Source organism: Artemia sp. Qi Xiang Cuo, chromosome 21, assembly GCF_049724085.1.
Source record: "Artemia sp. Qi Xiang Cuo chromosome 21, ASM4972408v1, whole genome shotgun sequence".
Classification (NCBI taxonomy): Eukaryota; Metazoa; Arthropoda; class Branchiopoda; order Anostraca; family Artemiidae; genus Artemia; species Artemia sp. Qi Xiang Cuo.
In genome coordinates, this window is record NC_142814.1 from 13,673,648 (window position 1) to 13,696,349 (window position 22,702).

At 33.2% G+C, this 22,702-nt stretch overlaps 2 protein-coding genes across 4 annotated transcripts; both read left to right on the top strand.

Annotated features, from left to right (window-relative positions):
* The first annotated feature begins 1,467 nt into the window (after positions 1-1,467).
* On the top strand, positions 1,468-7,213 carry LOC148939258 (uncharacterized). Of its 3 annotated transcripts, none has more exons than XM_089107055.1 (3): positions 1,468-1,511; positions 4,019-4,183; positions 6,791-7,213. In XM_089107055.1, exons 2-3 carry the CDS (start codon positions 4,141-4,143, stop codon positions 7,054-7,056), a joined length of 309 nt encoding a protein of 102 aa, XP_088963181.1. In that variant the 5' UTR covers positions 1,468-1,511; positions 4,019-4,140; the 3' UTR covers positions 7,057-7,213. The 3 variants fall into 3 exon arrangements, with proteins under 3 accessions (XP_088963181.1, XP_088963182.1, XP_088963183.1); XM_089107056.1 differs by lacking the exon at positions 1,468-1,511 and adding an exon at positions 3,206-3,343; XM_089107057.1 differs by lacking the exon at positions 1,468-1,511 and adding an exon at positions 3,445-3,482.
* A 4,172-nt stretch (positions 7,214-11,385) lies between these two features.
* On the top strand, positions 11,386-12,787 carry LOC148939259 (uncharacterized). The gene has a single exon (XM_089106692.1). The coding sequence runs from the start codon at positions 11,832-11,834 to the stop codon at positions 12,660-12,662; it is 831 nt and encodes a 276-aa protein (XP_088962818.1). The 5' UTR covers positions 11,386-11,831; the 3' UTR covers positions 12,663-12,787.
* The last annotated feature ends 9,915 nt before the right edge of the window (positions 12,788-22,702 follow it).

Genomic DNA, 22,702 nt, shown 5'->3' on the forward strand with positions numbered 1-22,702 from the left:
TGATGCCGAATTATTCAAAGCTCTGTTTAACTGCTTGAATATAAGTAGTTTTATCATTCTCTTGCTTGTTCTGGAGTCAATTATTCAGTTATTTCTACATTACGATATTGGTATGATAATTCTTATGTGCGTATTAAGTGGCTGTCAAATACTTCTGATTCGGTAGCTGTTAGGAAAGGCGTTAGACAGGGAGGAGTTTTATCTCCTTATATATTTAAATGTGTCCTCGCTACTTTATTAAAACATCTATCTCCTACTGTGTTTTTTCGTGATATTGGTGTAAGTTATATTGCATACGCCGACGATGTCCTTTTAGTTAGTTTTTCTCGTCGAGGGCTGGCTCAGAACTTACGTAAGCTGTCTTCTCTACTTAGTGATATTGGCCTATCTGTTAATATCGGAAAGTGTGAGTTTATGTGTTTTAATAGTAGCGTTTCTGCATCTCCATTAAACCTCGGTTCGATTTCATTACCTTGTTTGGATAAAGTCAAAGGGCTTGGTATATCTTTTTGCCCGTCCATTTACGAAACTTGCTCCGAGTTGGTTACTAATACATTAAAAAATATTCGTGTGTCATATGGTAAGATATCTCCAAATAGAGGGCGTTATAATCGTAAGGGCCTAGCCCGGCTTTATAATAGTTTTTGCTCTCCAGGTGTAAATTTTCTATCTGGATTCCACCACTTACTGAGGAAAAAAGATTTACGGAGACTTAGAAGTGGTTACTTTAGATATTAGCCCTGTTTTTTCACTCATCAATATGCTAAGATCTTACATCTTTTGTCAGAAAACGCTTAAAAGTGAAATCTTTGAACTAAGATCTTACATCTTTGGTCGTTTTTATGCAAACGTCTTTCATCATTCTGCTCTGATCAGCGGTTTGAGAACAATGATGAGTAGATCATCAAAGTTTTCTCATCATTGTTCTATATGGCAGAAAGATGGCGTCTTTCATGTATTTTGCTAACATCAGTGAGCTGTAAGATCTTAGGACAAAGATGAGTTGAAAAAACGATAATCTTTGCAGAAAGATGAAATATCTTAGCTGTAAGATCTTAGTACTAAAAAACGGCCCTATTGTAAATATCTGATGTATTTACCTGGCCGTCTTAAAAATAGAAATATTATATCCCGTTATGGTGTCATTGATGCTTGCGCGCGACTGGCCAGTGTGTTTGTTTTTTTCATCGTGATATCGGTTAATTTGTATTTTTGTTGTTGTTGTTTGATTTCGTAAGGATGTTGTTATTTTTTCTTTTATGTTTTCCATTACTCTGCAGTGTCATTTATAATGTTCATATGTGGGTCATAAATAAATTATTATTATTATATATAAATTATATTATTTAACAATAATAGACTAATTTTTATACTTGATTTCCCAGGGTGCCGCTGACATAATCAGACAATACGAAAAAAGTTAAATGGATTTATACGAATCCTATAACCGAAAAAGAAGAAGAAAAATTGGATATAGCCTCTAGCTTATGCAATTGCCCTAAATTAAACCTGTAAGTGTTTTATTTTGTTTGATGCCATCTAAACTTTTCTTGGAAGTTTCATATCAATATCCTAAAACTTTTTGGAGATCAAACATGTCATTTTTTCCCAATAGTAAACATTGTAGGTTATATAAATAGCCTAATGGGAAACTTGTATAACCCGCTACTAGGCTATTGCCCCTGGGGCTGTAGAGGTTTTTTTTTCATCCCTTGAAGCATAGTTGTTTAACCTTTAGAATATTTTAAACTAAATAACTTTCAAAATTTTGATTGAATCTCTTTTGGGAGGGCAGCTAAAAAGGTTATGGAAGGGAGTTCTTTGCCTTCCAACCACTTTTCAATTTCCCCCTAAACATGTAATTCTTAAAATATTGTAGTTTAGCCTATAAACTGGATGCACATAGGGTAGTGTCTCTTGATTTAGTTCAACTCAGGTAAATTTGCAGTGGGCCATATAATTTAGCTAGGATGAAAGTGAAAACATCATTTGATGCCTTTTTTTATGCTCTTTCATAATTCAATAATTGTTTCTGTTGAAAATTTCATCTTGAGCCCTTAACGGGGTTCCAAAGGTATTTTATATGAATTATGAAAGAGCATAAAAAAAGCATCAAATGATGGTTTCACTTTCATCCTAGCTAAATTATATGTTCTACAGCAAAGTTACCATGAAATTTACCCACCCCCACCCCCCTAATATGCATATATATACCTTAAATTAGAATATACCATGAATTGTCAAAAGCAAAGTTTTGAATTGCAAAATTCAATGATATTTTTGTCAACCACATTTGAAAAACTTGAAACAGTAGGAAAATGGCTTATGTTTGAGGTGCCCAATATATGATGTTTGAACTGATATAAATAAGTATTTTTGGAATATATTACTCTTGAATAACTTATTTATAAACTAGTGATATGATTTTTAACAACTTTTCAACAACTTGACTAGTGTTTATAACTTCTTTGTGAGGTTACAAAAATGAAATACCTTTGGGGCCCCTTTAAGGGCTCAAGCTGAAATTTGCAACAGAAGCAATTATTGAGTTATGAAAAAACATAAAAAAGGTATCAAATGATGTTGTCACTTTCATCCTAGCTAAATTATAGTGCCACCTGCAAATTTAGCTCAACTTATCCCTCAATGTTTCCCTAAATTTTACCTTAATACCCTTAGCTTTTTTGCACAAGCTATATCAAATAATTTACAGCATACTAAAAAAAAAACAATAGGCTAATTTAAAATCCTTGTCTTTGGGTGTAGCATCTCCAGAGGTATGGCTATTAGATCCTATGACTAGTTTGAACAAAGTTGCTTTTCAAAATTTTGATCAGTATTGAGGGGAAGACATCTAGAAGGGCAAGGTGGCTGGTTGCATTCTTACCACTCTTCGACATCCCCTGCAACATACCTGGGAAGTTTGAACTAGTACACTAAACTATTCCATTGATTGACCTATTGCTGAAATGCCCCTTTTGACAACCAGCATCCACATTGAGTTTTGATTCTGTTTGACATCTCTCAAAATTTCCTTCAAGTTTTACCTTAATACCCTAAGCCTTTGGGGTGGTAAAAAACATTGGCCTTTAAGAAAGAAAAAGGGGTAAAGTATATATTGATAGACTTTTCAGGTAGCTAAGAAATTAACTTGCCTCTATAATCAGAGTTGCATTCTGAATCCAAATTTAACTTTCATTTTGGTCAAAAATGAACTTTAGCCCCACCCCTATATTTACCAATCCAGGGTATATATTAGCACATAAGGAAGGTGGGGGTAAAATTCATTTCTGATGCAAATGAATGTTAAATTTGGACTCAGGATACAATTCTCACAATAGAGGTAAGTTTGAACTTTACCTCCCCCCCCTTAATGTACAAATATATATCGTGAATTGGTATATATAGGCCTGGGGGTAAAGTTCGTTTCTGATAGAAATGTATGTTAAATTTGGATTCAGGATGCAATTCTGACTGTAGAGGTAAGTTTATTTCTTAGCTTAACAAAAAGAGAGCTCAACTGGTCTTCTAGCTACAGGTCAACTCTAAAATAACAATTATATCCTATATTTCCTAAGGAGTACCTTGTTTCCAATTTTACTTACTGGGTTTTTATTTTATCATAATTTTACAATTACAAAATTAACAATGTTTTGCCAAAAGGTTTTAAACACAGTTGATAGAATTAAAAAAATACTTTGATCTAACTGGACCAGCTAAATAAATGAAATGTTGCAGAACATGAAGTGTTATAGGTAGTATGTTTTACTTACTGGTATTAAATCAGTTCAAAATTTTTATTTCTCTTTTAACTTTTTCATTTGAAAAGTGGGAATTTTTTTTTGAAAGTCAAGATTTGCAATGTATTTTTTGGGATAGACAAACAAAATCCAATCTATTTACAATAAGACTTTTGTTATTGCAGTTGGTTGCTATTAGAATTAAAACCTCAATAAATTGGCCTTGAATGCTAGAATCTCCATGCTTTTTATACTTATATCTTCTAATTATTTTGTAGGTTTTCTGCTCCCTCATCTCATTTTTAAGATGTGATATTGTAACTTCTTAGATTCTAGAGATTTCCAATTGTGTGGGAGAGTCAAGAGAGACTGACTAAGTTTTTGACTCAACAGGTGAAACATGGAAACACCTGAGCTCTTTGGCATCACTGCTGTTAAGCAAGGTAATTCTTAATGTAGGGAGCTGAGCCAATTTGGCACTTTTTTGCACTATTTTTTCTTCAAAATAGGTCAGTCATAACAATTCTTCACCTATTTTTGCTACTTTTACTTGAAAAATAGGTTAAACATATCATAAAACATAACTTATTAATTTAAAAAACCTTTTTTCACAAAAATATTTTCAAGCTAATGTTGTACCTTTTTGCAATCTGATAAATTAAATTATTATTGCCCAATTATTTAATTAAATGTTTTTTAAGAACTAAAAGTTTTAAACAGCTTTTTTTACTTTAACCTGAAGAGGGAGTTGTTGAAGAGAGGTAGAAAGAGCTCTCTATCTTTTTGTGTTCTTTAAGAATATAGCTTAAGCCTGTTTTTTTTTTACCCGTTGTGATTGTATAGAAACAGGTGTTGTATAATGTTCTTATTGGACCAGAAATTTGAATTTATAAGCTGTAAAATTAATTATTAACAACAAGTTTTTAAGCAGAACATACACAAAAATTGTCATAGTATGGTGCCTTATGCCTAACTACAACAATGTTGGCCCAAGTCCAACCAAAATACTATTGACTGACAAGTGCTCCTCATTGTCAATAAGTAATACTTTAAGTTTTATCAAGTATAAAACCAAATTGTTAAAAGAAGCATAAGTGTTTGAAAGTATGTTGGTCTCTCAGCTTTGGTCAAATCTTTTATATCTCTGCTTTATCGTGTTTGTGTTGGAAAAGTCATCTATTCCCAAAGCTTCTCTACTTTTTATTCTAAAGTATGAAGGTACTGTAGATACTAGTTATACTCTTCTTAAACCATATGCTATATTTTACTGAAAAGATTCTCTACTTGGGAGAGGGAATGTGCAAACTTCCTCCTGTACACCATCAGCTTCTTTTATTTTAAAAGCAATAAGTACTTTTCATATAACAATGAGTAGAAAAAACTAGCCTTTTTCAAATAAAAAAAAGTGAGTGACTCACCACCTCTAGTCCTTGCCTCCAACTCTTCACTGTTTGCATAAAAGTTTGAATGATTTTTGATGAGAGCACTTTTGATAGTATGTGTTTTATATCAATTTGACATCAGAGTGCTTTCAGCCTCTTAAAATACAACAAATAATTTGAATAGTTACATCTTACTATTCTATTTAACCTGACTAATAGTTAAAATTTCTGAATCAGCATACATTGGAATGTGTTTCACCAGATAGTTTCCTAGAGACTACACTTTTAACTTTTTCAAACTATTTGCCAAATTTTGCTGTTTTAAAATGCTGTATAAAAATGTTAAAAGTTGATAATTTATTTAGGGTTCCATCAGCCACATTGATACAAGGGTGATTGTAAAATTACAAGAAAAATAGGTTTTTTTTATAGATATTGCCTGTTCTAGAATGGAAAGTACAGTGCAATCAAAGAGGTTTTAAAATGTTAAATAGATTGTTATACTTCTCTCTTACAGTTTAATGTTGTAACACTTGGAATATTTTCATTTTAATAATAAGAATAATAAATTCAATTTGTTAACTTGGTGAAATTAGTGCAGTAATAGCCGTCTGATCTCTTTTTTCTGCCAAAAAACGATTACAAAGCTTGAAAAATGCCAAGTTTCACCAAACGCTAGAGGGTGTTCATTGTATTTTGTGTTGACACTAGTGCCAGTTACCCATACTCTTTCTGTAAGACAAAAATTTGATATAATTTCATAGCTTAGATTTACCTCTATTAGTCTTCCAATTACATTATTAAAATTTAGTGTTGATAGCTGGTTGAAGGTTGTTTAAACAAGGTCAATTTTCAATTTGTAGGGAAGTGTAGAGGAAAAAGTCTTATTAATATCATAATTCTTCCTTGGTAAATGAATAGAAATAAAAACAGCAAGCCTATTGAAATAAATATCTTTTCATTGTGGTGTAAGTTACAGCAGTCAGTTTGTCACAAATTAGTTGTTTTGGTAGGAAGATTTTTCAACAATTTTTTTTATTGAGATGTTCTTCTTAAAACGTGTATTTGAATTTTCATCTTCCTACAAGAATGATAGGGGGAGTGTTCAAGACAGGATAGTTTTACATCTGGCCAAGAGTTTGCAACTGTGTAGGTATCAATTGGGTGTTATTTGTACAAAAAGGTTTATCAGGGCCAAAATAGGATCTTGTCAGGTTTTTAATGCAACTAATTAAAAACATCCAGTCAAGGATTTCAGCAATGGGGACTCCAATGCTGCTCTTTCCATTTACATATGGTGCAAATTTTTTTCGGTTTTCAAACTCCTTTTTTAAGTTCTTATAAATATTTTCTTTGTAAACTTCATTTGGCCATCATTTGCTGTTCACTAGGGAAGTAGCTATTGTTTCAGCTATGACAGATAGTCTTTGACAAGACTTAAAATAATTGGCCATTATCATTGCATTGCTGTTTAATTTAAAAATTGTCTGTTTTTCAAAGCCTTTACTCTTCTTCTTCTTTATAAATTTATGAAGTCTCTAGGATCAATATACTTTTACCATCAATTAAGTACCATATAAAAATTCTTTGGCTCTCTAAATGTTTTATAAATTACCAACTTGTTTTGTTTTCAGGGTTTTTGTAATATTTTTATTGTAATTTTTGTAGAAGCTGAAGATACATCTTCAAAAAATAATAAAGATATATCTGCAAGTGCACATCCAAATTTATGTACTGGACATGAAGCCAATTTTTTTGCTGTTTATCCGGGCATTTCTGCAGATTGTCAAGATAAGGCTGATCATCTTAAACTAGAGTTGAACATTGATGGGGAGGTCAATAAAGGTATGATTCAGATGTCTTTATCTGTTTCTGTATATTTGTCTGTCCAAAATGTGTGTTTGAGCATTTCCTTTATTTTGCTTATCCACTGAATATTAATTTTCCTGAATGCAATACATAAAAATAACAAAAATATTTATCTGGCGACATGTTAACTGAAACTTCATAGGCAACTGGGTGAATAACTATATTAATGAGATGTACTCCACTGTATTAACATCTTATTTATAAACCCCGGAAGGTGCTTTGCGTTTTGTGATTACTTTCTCTTTTTGTTCTCTGCACATAATTCCACATATTTTTCTAATTTTTTAAAGAATTGAATTTTTTGTTGATATATAACGTCACTTATCTTCAGAAATCCGGCATTTTCCAAAATTGGTAGGTATAATTTCTCTGACAACTAATCCAAACCGTTTCAAGTAATAATCCTACCAACCTCTGACGTCATTTCTATCTTGTTAAAGAGTAAGGACAAGTGAACTTTTGAACGCAATAATAAAAAGGTATATGATGCACTTTGTTTGGCATTATGGGGAGGGGGGGGGGTTAAAGATAGGTGTTTGTTGTATTTGAGGGCACTGCTAGTATTTCAAAACAATTATTTAGTAAATAGTAAATAGATGGTTTTTTATTATTATGATACAAAATTCAGTATTCCTATTAAACCCCTGAACAAAACAACTAATTTTTTTTTTGAGCGTTTTTGTCTTTTAGAACTTTTCTACAATTTAAAACATATGAGATATTTTCTTTTATTTCTGGTCGAAAACTTTAGCTATAGGTGTCTTCGGTCTTAGCTGTGCACAATTACAGTAACATGCCTTAATAATATTGCTATATATCACTCTATAGTCTAATCACTTTCTTCAAAAATGCTTTAGTTTAACTTTATTTTAATGCAAGACTGTCACTAAAGAAGTTAATAATTTATTTGGTGTTCCATCAGTCACATCAATACAAGGGTGATTTTAAAATTAAAATAAAAACAGTTTTTTTTTTGTAGATATAAGCCTGTTTTAGAATGGAAAGTAGAGGGCAATCAAGAAGGTCATAACAGTGACTTAATCTTATATGTTCTTTTTTTTAATGATTTTTCTAAAAGGCTTCTTTGCATATGAAGCCCTTGGATTTGAAAGACAGATTAAAACTGCTTTAATTCAAGGTTTTGATAATTGCATTTACTTATGTTATATTTTTTTTTCATTTATTTATATAATTTTTTTATTATTTAAAAATTTATATATCTTTAAATTTTCATATTTATGCATATATATTATATATAATATTTCCTAACTATATACGGTACATTTATAGTTGTCAAGATATAGGCAAATTATGATCTCTGTGACTTGATTCGTTTTTTTGTTTTCTTTTTTTAATGGCAAAAAAGGGAGTGGTAAAAAGTGTTTTAATGTTAAAAAGAGTTTTGGTGGTAAAAAGAAGGAGGAAGTCACATCAGAATTCATACTTACCTCTCGGGATGCCTACAAAAGATTAATGCTTCAAATTTACTTTTATAAATTATATACCATAGTAAGAGTTATACTACTACTACTAACAACTCACCAGAGCACCAAGCCGCCGGAGACCAACAGAGCTACGCACGCTCCTCCTCCATCCCAATCTATTAAAAGCCTCCCTCTTTACACCCTCCCAGTAAGTTCCCATTTCCTTTAAATCTTTTTTTATGACATGCTCCCACCCCAACTGCAGATAACATGCTTTCTGTTTATTCCTAGATGGTTGGCCCAAAACAACAATCTTTGGTAATCTGTCATCCTTCATCCGCAGAACGTGCCCTAGCCATCTCAACTTTACTTTCACCATAGCCCTAGAAAACGGGATTGAACTACACTTTTCGTAGAGCCTACTGTTTGAAATACTGTCAGTCAGCTGGTTAGCCCGTACAATCTGTAGGCAATTTCTCTGAAAACATCTAGCAAAACTTCATCTGCTTTCTGGAGTGCCCAGGCTTCAGAGCTCTATTTGACCACTGTCATCAGTGTAGCCTACAATATTCCAATCTTGTTGTGCAAACTTATCTTTCTATTCTTTGAATTTTTTTACTGTTAAAAAACACCCTGAGCCTTGCCTATTCTACTTTTAATATCTTCTTCGCTCCCACCTATTAATACTATCATACTACCAAGATAAGTGAAGCTGTCCACCTGATCAATCTTTTTGTTACCCAATGTCACCTTTTCATCTTCACTTATTCCTAGCCTTAGTTACTTAGTCTTCTTAATATTTGTTTTCAAACCTATTCTAGCACCCTGAACTCGCACAACCAGTAAAATTTCATTCATTTTGCTCACACTTTCATCTAGGATGCTTCAATCATCAGCATAATATAAGTCCAGGAGATTTTTTCCTCCCCATTTAATTCTGTGGTCTCCCATTATCTTTCCTGTGCTTCTTAAGACAAAATCCATAAAAATGATCCATATAAAGGGGGATAGAACACAACCCTGCTTAACTTCTGATCTAATACAAAACCACCTGATAATCTTATTTCCTACCTTAACTGCAGCAGTGTTATTCGCATACATAGCACTAATCACTTTTATGTGTTTGTCTGATGTATAATACTAGGATAAAATCTTTGCTAAAGCTTTTCTATCAACAGAATCGAACGCTTGTTGATAATCAATAAATCTGAGGACCAGAGGGGCTTGTGAACTCAGGCACTTGTCAATTATTAACCTAAGAGCGAAAAGTTGGTCGACACATCCTCTACCTTTTCTAAAACCGCACTGCTCTTCTCTTAAAACCTTGTCTACAACATTTTTCAGTATAAAAAGTATCATATTGCTAAGTAATTTCCTACCAACAGAGACCAGACTAATGCCTTGATAATTACCACACTCACTCTTATCACCTTTCTTATACAGTGGTTTAATTAAGGTTTAGTTAAAATCGCTAGGTACTTCCTCTTTTCAAAATTATATTCATAATTCTTAGTAACTTATTTCTAAACTCAGAGCTGCCATATTTAAGAAACTCAATTACCACACTATCAGCACCTGGAACCCTATTATTTTCTATTCCTTTTAGTTTTGTTATATTAGCTATTATAGTATGTTACCATAGTATAATTAATTTTATAATATATTTTTGTGGTTAAAAATGTTAAAAGCGGAGTTGCATACCAAGTAAACAAAACAAGAGTTTTGGTGATTTATGTTGAACGAATTTTACATTATTTCAGTTTACCCTATTGGAGCGTTCTATGATAATGATAGTAGCAAACAAGGATGTGGAGTACCTAGCAGCCCAAGTCTTACAAAAATATGTCTAAAAACAGAAATCAATTTTAATTGTCAACATGAGATAACAAATCAAATTTGTGTATATGTAGAAAGTGATACGGCAAAACAGGAGGTTTTTTACACAGGAGAAAAATATTATGAATGCAATATATGTAAGATAGTTTTTCCTTCAAGTACTGGCTTATCTCATCATCAAAGAACTCGTATTGAGGAAAAACCTTTCAAGCGTAATATATTTGACAAAAATTTCTTTCATAAGAACGCCCTATCGAATCATCATAGAACTCATGCTGGAGAAAAATCTTATGAATGTGATGTATGTGAAAAAACATTCTGCCAAAAATTCAATCTATTTCGGCATCAAAGATCGCATACTGTATAAAAACCTTTCGAATGTGATATATTTGATAAAACGTTCACCCCATAAAACAACCTGTCAGATCATCAAATAACTCAAACTGGAAAAAAACCTTTCAAAGGTGACATATGTGACAATACATTCGGCCGATATAGAACCCTCTCAAATCCTCAAAGAACTCATACGGGAGAAAGACATTTCGAATGTGATGTATGAAAGAAAGTTTTTACTTCAAGTTCTGTTTTGTATTATCATCGAATAACTCATACTGGAAAAAAGCCTTTCAAATGTGACATATGTGACAAATTATTAGGCCGAAAAACCACCCTTTCGAATCATCAAAGAACGCATACTGGAGAAAAACCTTTCAAATATGACATATGTAACAAAATATTCGGTCGAAAAAGCACCCTATCGCATCATCTATGAACACATAGGGGAAAAAGTCCTTTCAGATGTGATATATGTGATAAAACGTTCACCCAGAAAAAGAGTCTTTCAGATCATCAAATAACTCATACTGGAGAAAAACCTTTCCAATGTGGAATATGTGACAAAACATTCGGCCTAAAAAGAACCCTCTCGGGACATCAAAGAACTCATACAGGAGAAAAACCTTTCAAATGTGATATATGAAAGAAAGGTTTTATTTCAAGTTCTGCTCATGCTGGAGAAAAATCTTTCAGATGTGATATATGTGACAAAACATTCTGCCTAAAAAGCACTCTTTCGAATCATCATAGAAAGCATACTGGAGAAAAACCATTCAAATGTCCAACCAATTCAAATTCGGCCGAAAAAGCCATCTTTCAGATCATCAAGCAATTCATACTGGAGAAAAGCCTTTTGAATGTTATATATGTAAGATGGGTTTTACCTCAAGATCTAGTTTATCTTATCATCAAAGAACGTATACTGGTGAAAAACATGAAAAACATTTCGAATTTGATATATGTGACAAAGTACCCTTTTGAATCATCAAAGAACTCATGCTGGAGAAAAATCTTTTGAATGTGATATATGTAAAAAAGGTTTTATTTCAAGTTATGGTTTATATATTCATCAAAGAACACATACTGGTGAAAAACCTTTCAAATGTGAAATATGTGACAAAACATTCGGCACTAAAAGCACCCTTTTGGATCATCAAAGAACGAATACTGGGGAAAAACTTTTCGAATGTGATATATGTGACAAAACATTCTGCCATAAAGGCACCCTTTCGGATCATCAAAGAATGCATAATGGAGAAAAACCTTTCAAATGTGATATATGTGACAAAACATTCTGCGATAAAGGCACCCTTTCGGATCATCAAAGAACGCATACTGGAGAAAAATCTTTCAAATGTGGCATATGTGACAAAAGATTTTGCTTAAAACACATACTTTTCAGTCATCAAAGAAGGCATACTGGAGAAAAACCTTTCAAATGTGATATATGTGACAAAAAATCCTGCCGAAAAACCACCCTTTCAGACCATCAAAGAACTCATACTGGAGAAAAACCTTTCGAATGTGATACATGTAAGAAATGTTTTGCTTCAAGTATTCGTTTATCTTGTCATCGAAGAACACATACTGGAGTATTCAAATGTGACATATGTGACAAAACATTCGGTCGAAAAAGAACCCCTTTGCATCGTCAAAGAGGGCACACTGGAGAAAAACCTTATAGATGCGAAATTTGTAAGAAATATTATGCTTCAAGTTCCAGTTTATCTCGTCATAAAAAAATTCATACTGACCTTTCAAATGTGACATATGTGACAAAACATTTTACTAAAAACATGTTCTTTTTTCTCATCAAAAAACGCACACTGGATACAACCGTTTCACATGTGACAAAAAATTCTGCCGAAAAAGCACCCTTTCGGATCATCAAAGAACTCATACTGGAGAAAAACCTTTCGAATATGTTATATGCAAGAAATGTTTTACTTCAAGTATTGGTTTGTCTTGTCATCAAAGAACGCACACTGGAGAAAAACCTTATCATTTCAATATGTTTCAGAAATGTTTTGCTTCAAGTTCTAGATATCTTGTCTTCAAAATTTTATACTGACTAACAGCCTTATGAATAATAGTAAGAAATATCTCACCTGTGCTCATTTTAAATCATGTTATTAGAAATTAAGAAATTAGAAATTTCTAATTTTAAAATATTAGAATTAAGAAATTAGAAATTAAGCAGGGCTTGCACTATTCCCGAATTTTTGGGGATTGCCCGAAAATGTATATGTCACCCCCCCCCCCCCAAAAAAAAAAATTGGTTCTCCGAATCCCCGAAAAAAAAACCCAATCACGGCGCCACCCCTAGTGATTAATCAATAGTGACTATTCCTGCCAAATATTACTTTGCAAACCGAATTTCTTCACTGCTCTCTTGTTCGCTAATTTTCGTCTCTTGTGTTACTTTGCATAAAAACCAGACAGATACAATTGCAAATGTGCAATATATATGGTTCTTCATATTTTAACAAAAGTACCGTCTTTATTAAATGAGATTAAACCATTTTGAATGCAGTTTCCCAATTGCTATAAGATCCTACTATAAGATTTTTGAGAAATATTTTGAAAGACCCAGGGTCCCATTGGGACTTGTTCATTGTCTTGGGTATTTTTGGATTTCTTACACATCTGAAAGCGGGGTGAATTTTGTTCCCACTTTTGGATAATAATCATGACAAAACATGAAAAAAAAACCTTTTTTCATTGTTTTTAGAGAAAATTCCAAATTCTAGCTTTAACTTGATAGGTGTGCTTTTTTTATGCAATTGGAAGTTCTTCTAATATAAAGTATTTACAAGCTATTTACAAGTGAGAATTATAATTTTTATTAAAGTGTTTTTTCTATTGTAATTGAAGTTTTTTACCTGTATTTTGTATTTTCCAGTTTGATAAATTTACTCCTTTTAGATGCAGTTTATAATTTAGCTTATATTAGGCATTTAGGATTTTCTAATTTGGAAATGAATCCTGAAAAGGAAAAATTAATAATATCCAAAAGAGCAGCCAAAAGCAATTCAAAAAGCAGCAGTTCAGCATTAGCCTACATGACATATATTCTATAAGGAACCAAAAAAACTTAAAACTGTTTTTTTTTTTTTATTGTTAATAAAAACCAGTTTTTAAAACAAGGAAGGCTTTTTAGGAATCCAAAAGAGCAAAAAAAAAAAAAAACAATTAAAGTCGGCCATTTTAACTGTTTCAAAGGGGACTCAACAGATATAGGCAAAGAGCATTATGAAAAAAATTAAGTTTCCCAGTTCAAACCTCTATTCAAAGTTTTTACCTAGATAATTGACGAATTTTGTAATACAGTATTTGAAGTTTTGTGTGCAGCAATGTTCGATGAAAAAAAACTACTAATTTTGATAATAATTTATGTTAAGAATACATAGCTAATAGATGCTTCAACTATTATGCAAGGGTTCTGAAATGCCACAGCCATTTTGTTTCTACCAGATTTCTACCTCTCTTGGTGAATAACGAAGAAGACAAGCGTCCATCCATCAACTTGCGAAATTTTAGGTCATGAATAGGCTCAAATCTGCTGTAAATTCAAGCTGGGATTTGACAAAGACTGATGAAAACATTAATGTTTGCAGGCAACGTTGATCGTGCCGGTGGCGCGAAAAATATAGGTGACGCGCCGCCGCTGCTGTTTTTAGACCCGGCGCCAGCGGCCTTCCCTTATCGGCGCGGCGCCGGGGTCTAGGTGAATATGTGTACAAATATTTTGAATTTTGTAATTCTTGTTAAAAGGAAGATCACTGATGCGTGTTGATTTTTGTTTCTTTATTTCCCAGGAGTGATTGTATCAAACCAACGGTCCTAGAAGATCGAGGGGAAGGGTTATGTTTTCATTATGGTTGTGGAAATAAAAAGCTAGCTGTTTTAGGAGCTCTCGCAGGGCTTGTTCTCAGCGGCAGAACGTAAATCGTATTACATAAAAATAAGTTGGGTAACGACTTGCATAAGAAGTAAGAGTCAACAAACTGAAGAAAGTTGTAACAAATGTAAACATCGCCCTTCGCTATCTTGTCTGAAGAGATAAGTCTTAACAAAGAAGGCGGACTGGAAGGTTTGTCTGAAATAGGGGGCCTAATGGCTCGGGTAGTTCAACCATGTCTGATCAAGCCATCCCTTTATTGGGTTAAAGATTTATTGTTTTCTTCATCTCTTATTTGAATCACTTAATGAATGCGTGTATTTTGGATTCTGAAAAACTCTGGTTTTTCAGATACCATAATGGAAAATCCTTGTCAACAATAAATAAATGCTAATCATTACTATCGTTGTCACCAAAGGCTCCAATAGGGAAAACTGAAATATTGTAAAATTCATTCAACATAAAAGAATACCCAAGAAGAACATCCCTTTTTTGAAATTAATTTTAAAAACTTCCAAAAAATAAGTTTTTCAAAGAAAAGTAAAGGCCATTTTAAACTTAAGCTTTTTTGTAAGACAAGGATTTTGAATTTCTTAGAAAAACTTTATTTGGGAACTAAATTGAATTCAAGACTTTTAAACGCGATAAGATGTATATATTATTAATCAGAGAGAAACGGGCTTTAAAATGAGCTACTAGCCAAGCAGATATGGTTTAGTCCCAAACAATAGTGTCTAACCCCTTAGAATCTCTTCTGCTATGAGCCAATTGTGATTGTGCTCTGATTTGTGGCGAGTGACAGCTCATTTGAAACGTCTCATCTGTCTGATGATAGCCCTCCACGTTTTGACAAGAATAGGAACCTTTTTCTAAGTATATGACCTTATAGATGGAATTTCAAGACTAGGGCGATAAAAAAATCGCCCTGGTTAAATAAAAAAGTGCTGTAGCAATGATTAAAATATTGAATTTTATGATAAATACAAGGGATATTGTTTTTCACTTAGTAAAAACACTGTATAGGGTATAATAAGCCAATGTAAGGCCATGGTCCGCTTTTTTGTAAGACAAGATTTTGAATTTCTTAGAAGAACTTTATTTGTGAACTAAACTAAGACTTTGAAACGCAGTAATACGTATATAATATGAATCAGAGAAAAAGGGCTTTAAAATGAGCTACTAGCCAAGCAGATATGGTTTAGTCCCAAAAAATACTGTCTGACCCCTTAGAATCTCCTCTTCTGTGAGCCAATTGTGATTATGCTCCGATTTATGGCGAGTGACAGCTCATTTGAAATGCCTCATCTGTCTGATGATAGGACTCTACGTTTTTATATGAATAGGAACCTGTTTCTCATTCTTTGACCTTATAGATGAAATTTTAAGACTAGGGCGATAAAAAAAAGTCCTGGCTAAATAAAAAAGTCACAAAGAGTTGTAGCAATGAAGAAAATATTTAATTCCATGATAAATCTAAGGAATATTGTTTTTCACTTCATAAAAACACTGTATAGAACATAATAAGCCAAAGCAAGGCCATCGCCTCTTTTTTGTAAGACAAGGATTTTGAATTTCTTAGAAAAACTTTATTTGGGAACTAAATTGAATTAAAGCCTTTTAAACGCGGTAAGACGTATATATTATGAATCATAGAAAAAATGGCTTTAAAATGAGCTACTAGTCAAGCAGATAAGGCTTAGTCCAAAAAGTAGTGTCTGACCCCTTAGAATCTCCTCTGCTGTGAGCGAATTGTGATTGTGCTCTGATTTTTGGCAAGTTACAGCTCATTTGAAATGTCTAATCTTTCTGATGATAGCATTTCACGTTTTGGCAAGAGTAATAACCTTTTTCTCATTCTTTGACCTTATAGATGTAATTTTAAGACTAGGGCGATAAAAAAAACGACCTAGTTAAATAAGAAAGTAACACAGAGTTGTAGCAAGGAAGGAAATATTGAATTCCATGATAAATCTAAGGGCTATTGGTTTTCACTTCATAAAAACATTGTATAGGGTATAATAAGCCAAAGTAAGGCCATGATCCGCTTTTTTGTAAGACAAGGATTTTGAATTTCTTAGAAGAACTTTATTTGTGAACTAAACTGAATTCAAGACTTTGAAACGCAGTAATACGTATATAATATGAATCAGAGAAAAGGGGCTTTAAAATGAGCTACTAGTCAAGCAGATACGGTTTAGTCCTCAAAAATACTGTCTGACCCCTTAGAATCTCCTCTGCTGTGAGCCAATTGTGATTATGCTCCGATTTATGGCAAGTGACAGCTCATTTGAAACTTCTCATCATTCTGATGATAGCACTCCACGTTTTGAGAAGAATGGGAACCTTTTTTAATTCTTAGACCTTATAGATGGAATTTTAAGACTATGGCGATAAGAAAATCGCCCTGCCTAAATAAAAAAGTCACAAAGAGTTGTAGCAATGAAGAAAATATTGAATTTTATGGTATATATCAGGGCTATTGTTTTTCACTTCTTAAAAACATTGTATAGGACATAATAAGCCAAAGCAAGGCCATCGCACGCTTTTTTGTAAGACAAAAATTTTGAATTTCTTAAAAAAACTTTATTTGGGAACTAAATTGAACTCAAGAATTTTAACCGCGGTAAGACGTATATATTATGAATCAGAGAAAAAGAGGCTTTGAAATGATATACTAGTCAAGCAGATACGGTTTAGTCCCAAAAAGTAGTGTCTGGCCCCTTCGAATCTCCTCTGCTATGAGCCAATTGTGATTGTGCTTCGATTTGTGACGAGTGACAGCTCATTTGAAACGTCTCATCTGTCTGACGATTGCACTCCATGTTTTGACAAGAATAGGAACCTTTTTCTAATTCTTTGACATTATAGATGGAATTTTAAGACCAGGGCGATAAAAAAAATCACCTTTGCTAAATAAGAGCTGTAGCAATGAATAAAATATTGAATATTATGATAAATAAGAGGGCTATTGTTTTTCACTTAATAAAAACACTGTATAGGATATAATAAGCCAAAGTAAGGCCATCGCACGATTTTTTGTAAGACAGGGATTTTGAATTTGTTAGAAAAACTTAATTTGTGAACTAAACTGAATCCAAGATTTTGAAACGCAGTAAAACGTACATAATATGAATCAGAGAAAAAAGGGCTTTAAAATGAGCTACTAGTCCAGCAGATATGGTTTAATCCCTAAAAATAGTATCTCACCCCTTAGAATCTCCACTGTTCTAAAGTAATTGTGCTAAAGTATTTTTAATAGTCCTTTAGGTTAAAGGAGACAAAATTTGGCAACAATGTAATCAATTTGAAAAATTGGGCGATCAGCGTGGGATGTTTTCTTCAAAATTTGGCAACACTGAACATAGAGTAATGGCCAGGGCGATGGGCTATTACTTCAGGCTGGTTCTCTGGCATATGGAATAAGGCAAAGATGAACCAGGAATTGCAGTTCATGTCGAATGTAACTTTATCTGAAGGTTTGAATCTTGAAAATTTGGACAACTCTGCCATACTGGTGTATTGGTTCCATATCCTTGCACTAAAATCTGCCACTGGAGCAGTATTATTTCCAAACGTTTCAAAATTGATGCAATACTTTTTTTTATTGCCAATATCAAATGTCATTGCTGAGCGCATTTTTTGTTTTTTAGAGGTAGTCAAAACTGACATGCAAAAGCATCTTAGTTGAATAAAACGTCAACAAAATCATCTTAGTTTATTAAAACGTCAGCAGATTTATTTGCTAACTCTTTCGTTGACATTAAAAGCGGAATGTTGACTGAACCTTCAGCAAAAACGAAGGTCAAGCCATGAAAAGGGGGGGGGCTAGAACTAAGACTTGTTAAAAGTCTACTTCAAGTGAACAGTAAAGAAATCGCAAGTGACAGCACTGCTCTGAATCAAAATGTTTTGTATAGTGCGGCCATTCTGCCTTCGCGAATGATTCCTTTTATCGTTTTAGTATCTTTAATATGATAATTGTCATTAAAATCTAGTTGTGGTCATAGTAATGCTGTTTTGCTAGCCAGCCATTTCGTTTTCTATTTTTCTCTTTTTTCAGACAATGCCAAATCTCTGTGTTATTATACATTATTTCTCCCATAAAAGCTGCAAGAGTTAATTTTGGTCTAAAAAAAGGCCTTAAGGTAACCACAAGCCCTGTAAGTGCACATGAAGCTAAATGCAATCTTTTCAAGCCTAGTTCTCATGTCTCAAAATATCTTCAACATTTGATTTCGATCAGTCATCTTAACTAGAGTTTGCCCCGGTGATGGAGTCAAGCTTCGGTAAAGAAAGGAGAGGGGGGGGGTCAAGAAATAAAGTTGTAAACAATTATGTCTTGGACACGTATGTAGACAAGGTTGTCACTACCTTCTTTGCTTTGGGGCGAGGGAATGAATAAAATATGCTGACAAATCAAAAACCCTACCATGCTGAGGATTTTTTAAAGCAAGTAAATAATATGCTCTCTCGAAAAGTTGAAAATTGTAGAAAAGAATCACTACAAATTGCATTATTCTTTACACTAATTTTTTGAAATATATTTTAAGGAAGCAAGCTGTGTAAAAACTGCTTCTGTAGTGCAAAGCGTCTAAAATTAAAATAAAAAAAAAAGGGGTAAAAATGAGCATCTGGTTCGAGGATGTCGTTTTGCATATTTGCTGAGCCAGTAAAAATTTTTCAATCTAGTTTTCTCGTCTTTTGGAATGCGTCAAACGGTCTACTTTCTTAAAAAAATATGGCGGAAGAATGGAAGTGTAGACTGGCACTTGTGTCTCTTTTTTTCGTTTTCACGGCCATTATAAAAAAGGTTCCAAAAATTGAAAAATGGTACATAACACGACAGTATACACAGTTTTTCTGGAGAAAGCGCCGAAAATGAAATTAATATTGATAAATAAACTTTTAATCTAGTTTAAAACAGAAAAGAGTAGATTATCTAGTTCAGTACTGAACTAGCGCTTGTCAAGGCAGAGGACACTCCCCCAGAACCTTCAGGGCAAGGGTTTTAAGATATGCCCTGGGGGCATATAAGGTTTTTTATAGAAGGCGTTGTCGTAGAAACTTCAAAAAAGGCTCATTCGATCGGAAATTCAAAGGGATAGTGCCCTTTTCAATAGTCGAAAGTGATTAGAGGGCAACTTGCCCCCCCCACGCCCCTCTTTCCCCCAAACACATGGAATCAAAATTTTTTGATAGCCATTTTGGTCAGCGCAGTTGATTTTCCGACAGAAAACATGTTTTTGAGGAGGACAATTCTCCACAACACTTAGGCGAAGGGTTTCAAGTTATACCCTGAGAGTAGATAAGGTTTTTGTAGGAGTCTTTGTCCTAGAAACTTGAATACCTGCACTTTCAATTTGAAATTAAAGGGCTAGTGCCCTTTTTAATAGTCGAAAGTGATTGGAGGGCAACGAGCCCCCCCCCCGCCCATCATTTCTCCAAACACATCCAATCAAACTTTTGAGATAGCCATTTTGCTCAGTGTAGTTGATTTCCAGATAGAAAATATGTTTTTGAGGAGGACACTCACCCACAACCCTCAGGGCAAGAGTTTTAAATTATGCCCTGGGGGCATATAAGGTTTTTATAGAAGGCGTTGTCGTAGAAAATTCAAAACAGGCACATTTCATTGGAAATTCAAAGGGCTAGTGTCCTTTTTAATAGTCGAAAGTGATTGGAGGGCAACTCCCCCCCCCCACCACGGCCATCATTCCCCCAAACACATCCAATCAAAATTTTGAGACAGCCATTTTGTTCAGTGTAGTTGATTTCCAGATAGAAAATATGTTTTTGAGGAGGAGAATCCGCCACAACCCTCAGGGCAAGGGTTTTAAGTTATGCCCTGGGGACATATAAGGTTTTTTATAGAAGGCGGTGTCGTAGAAATTTCAAAAAAGGCTCTTTCGTACGGAAGTTTCAAGAGTTATTACGCTTTGCAACAGGCGACAGAGATTGGAGAACAACTAACCCCCCTCTGAAGCCCCCCTTTTCCACAAATAAATCCAAGCAAAATATTGAGACAGTCATTGTATTAAACGTAGTTTTAAGTTCTGAAAATTAGGTCTCTGAGGATTACAACTCCCCCAAAGCCCTCAGAACAAGGGTTTTAATTTAAGGATTCTCCGAATCCTTCATATTATTTCTTATGAAAGGGATGCTCGTATAAACTTTAGAGAGGGCTCATTTGATTGAAAATTGAAAGTTCTTGTTCACTTTTTAAGAGTCAAAAGAGATTGAAGGGCAACTAGCCCCTCTCCCTCCTCCACGCCCTAAATGCATCAGATATAAATTTTGAGATACATATTTTGTTAAAATAGTTCAAAGTTCTGATAACAAAAAACTCTGGTGTTGACACAGCCCAACAGGGCCCAGGGGTAGGCTTTGTAATTTGTGCCTTGGGGTATAACTTATTAAAGGGGGTTTATAACTTATGGGAAGGGATTATGTATGGGAAGAACACATAGAAAATCTATTATAATTATCCAATTATAAGGTTAAAATACATACTCTGTGATAGATGCAAAATTGCTTTGGCACACAAATTCCTATTAAGGTCAATTCAAATGAGTCTTGTTCCCTTTGTGTCAGCAAGTGAAATGGTCTAAACCCCCTTATTGGAGCTATTTTTTCAATCCATTCATAGTTGTCAATCGCTGTCCAAAAGTTATGCAAGCTGTCTATTGTTCATATATAAGTTTTTTATCAAAGAGATAATCGTAAAGACTGAAAAAAGCCTCATTCGATTTAAATTGAAAGTTCTAGATCCGTTTTTTAAAGTCAAGACTCATCGGACAGTAAGCCCACCACCCCCCCCCCCCTTGCCATAAAAACTTGAAACTTTTTGCAATCAAAGACGAAAAAAAATTAATTAAAAAAACTTTCCGAAAAATAAGTTTTTCAAATAAAAGTAAAGGCAATTTTAAATTTAAGCTCAGCATATACAAATACCTGTTAAAATTCAAACTCAAAACGACCAGAAATCACTATTAAAGAATAAATGAAACCCAAAACGAAAAGAAATTAATTAAACAATCATAGCAAAAAACATACAACAAGTAATAATGTAAACAAATAAATAGATCTTAAAGTGAGTAATGCTTAGAATGAACTTAAAAATCAATCTTAAAAGGAAAACAAATAGTTTGCTATTAAATTAAAAAAGAAACTTAAAACGGCCAGAACTCAAACAAACAATCAATGTGAACAAACATACAATATATATTAATAGAAATGAATAAGTAAATCTTAAAATGACTGAAACTTAAAGTGAATATGCAAATCAAGTTTGAATCGAATAAAAATAACTACAAACAAGAGTTTGGGTATCGTCTCACTGCAGAAGCCCAAAACCTACTGCGTCATTGGCGCTTTACGGAAAACGAATTATATTACAAATGTTTTCTTTTTTACTTAATATTGAAAATAAATATTAAAATTACAGTAAAATTTTGAACTGATGAGCTTTTAGCAATTAATATCATTATGCATCAAATATTCAGTTTAATTTATTATTTCTTTTCAAGATTGGTCAAGACAAATATAGTTTCACTACAAGTAAAATTTGGATACTGCCTCCTTTAACTGTAAAAACCTAAACCCTTCTGTGTCCTTGGTGCTTTACTGAAAACGAATTACTCGTATATTACAAATTTATTATTTTCCAGTTCTTAAAGCATTGAAAATGAAAATAAAAATTACAGTGAAAAAAAATCTTGAATTGATGGATCTTTCAACAATTAATATCATTATATATCTAATATTCAATTTGATTTTGTTTATACTTTCCAAGACTGTTCAAGGCTCATATAGTTTTTTGCGATTTAAAGCGCCAATGACGCAGTAGGTTTTAGGCTTCTGCAGTGAGACGATACCCAAACTCTTGTTTGTACTTATTTTTATTCGATTCAAACTTGATTTGCATATTCAATTTAAGTTTCACTCGTTTTTAAGTTTCATTTATACTTCAATAGCAAAATATTTGTTTTCGTTTTCAGCTTGATTTTCATTTCTTTGAAAAACTTATTTTTCGGAAAGTCTTTTTTAATTAATCACGAAGTAAAAGAGATGTCTTTCAAAAACATATTTTCTATCAGGAAATCAACTACGCTGAACAAAATGGCTACCTAAAAATTTTGATTGGATGTGTTTGGGAAAATGATGGGCGTGGGGGGGCTAGTTGCACTCCAATCACTTTCGACTATTAAAAAGTGC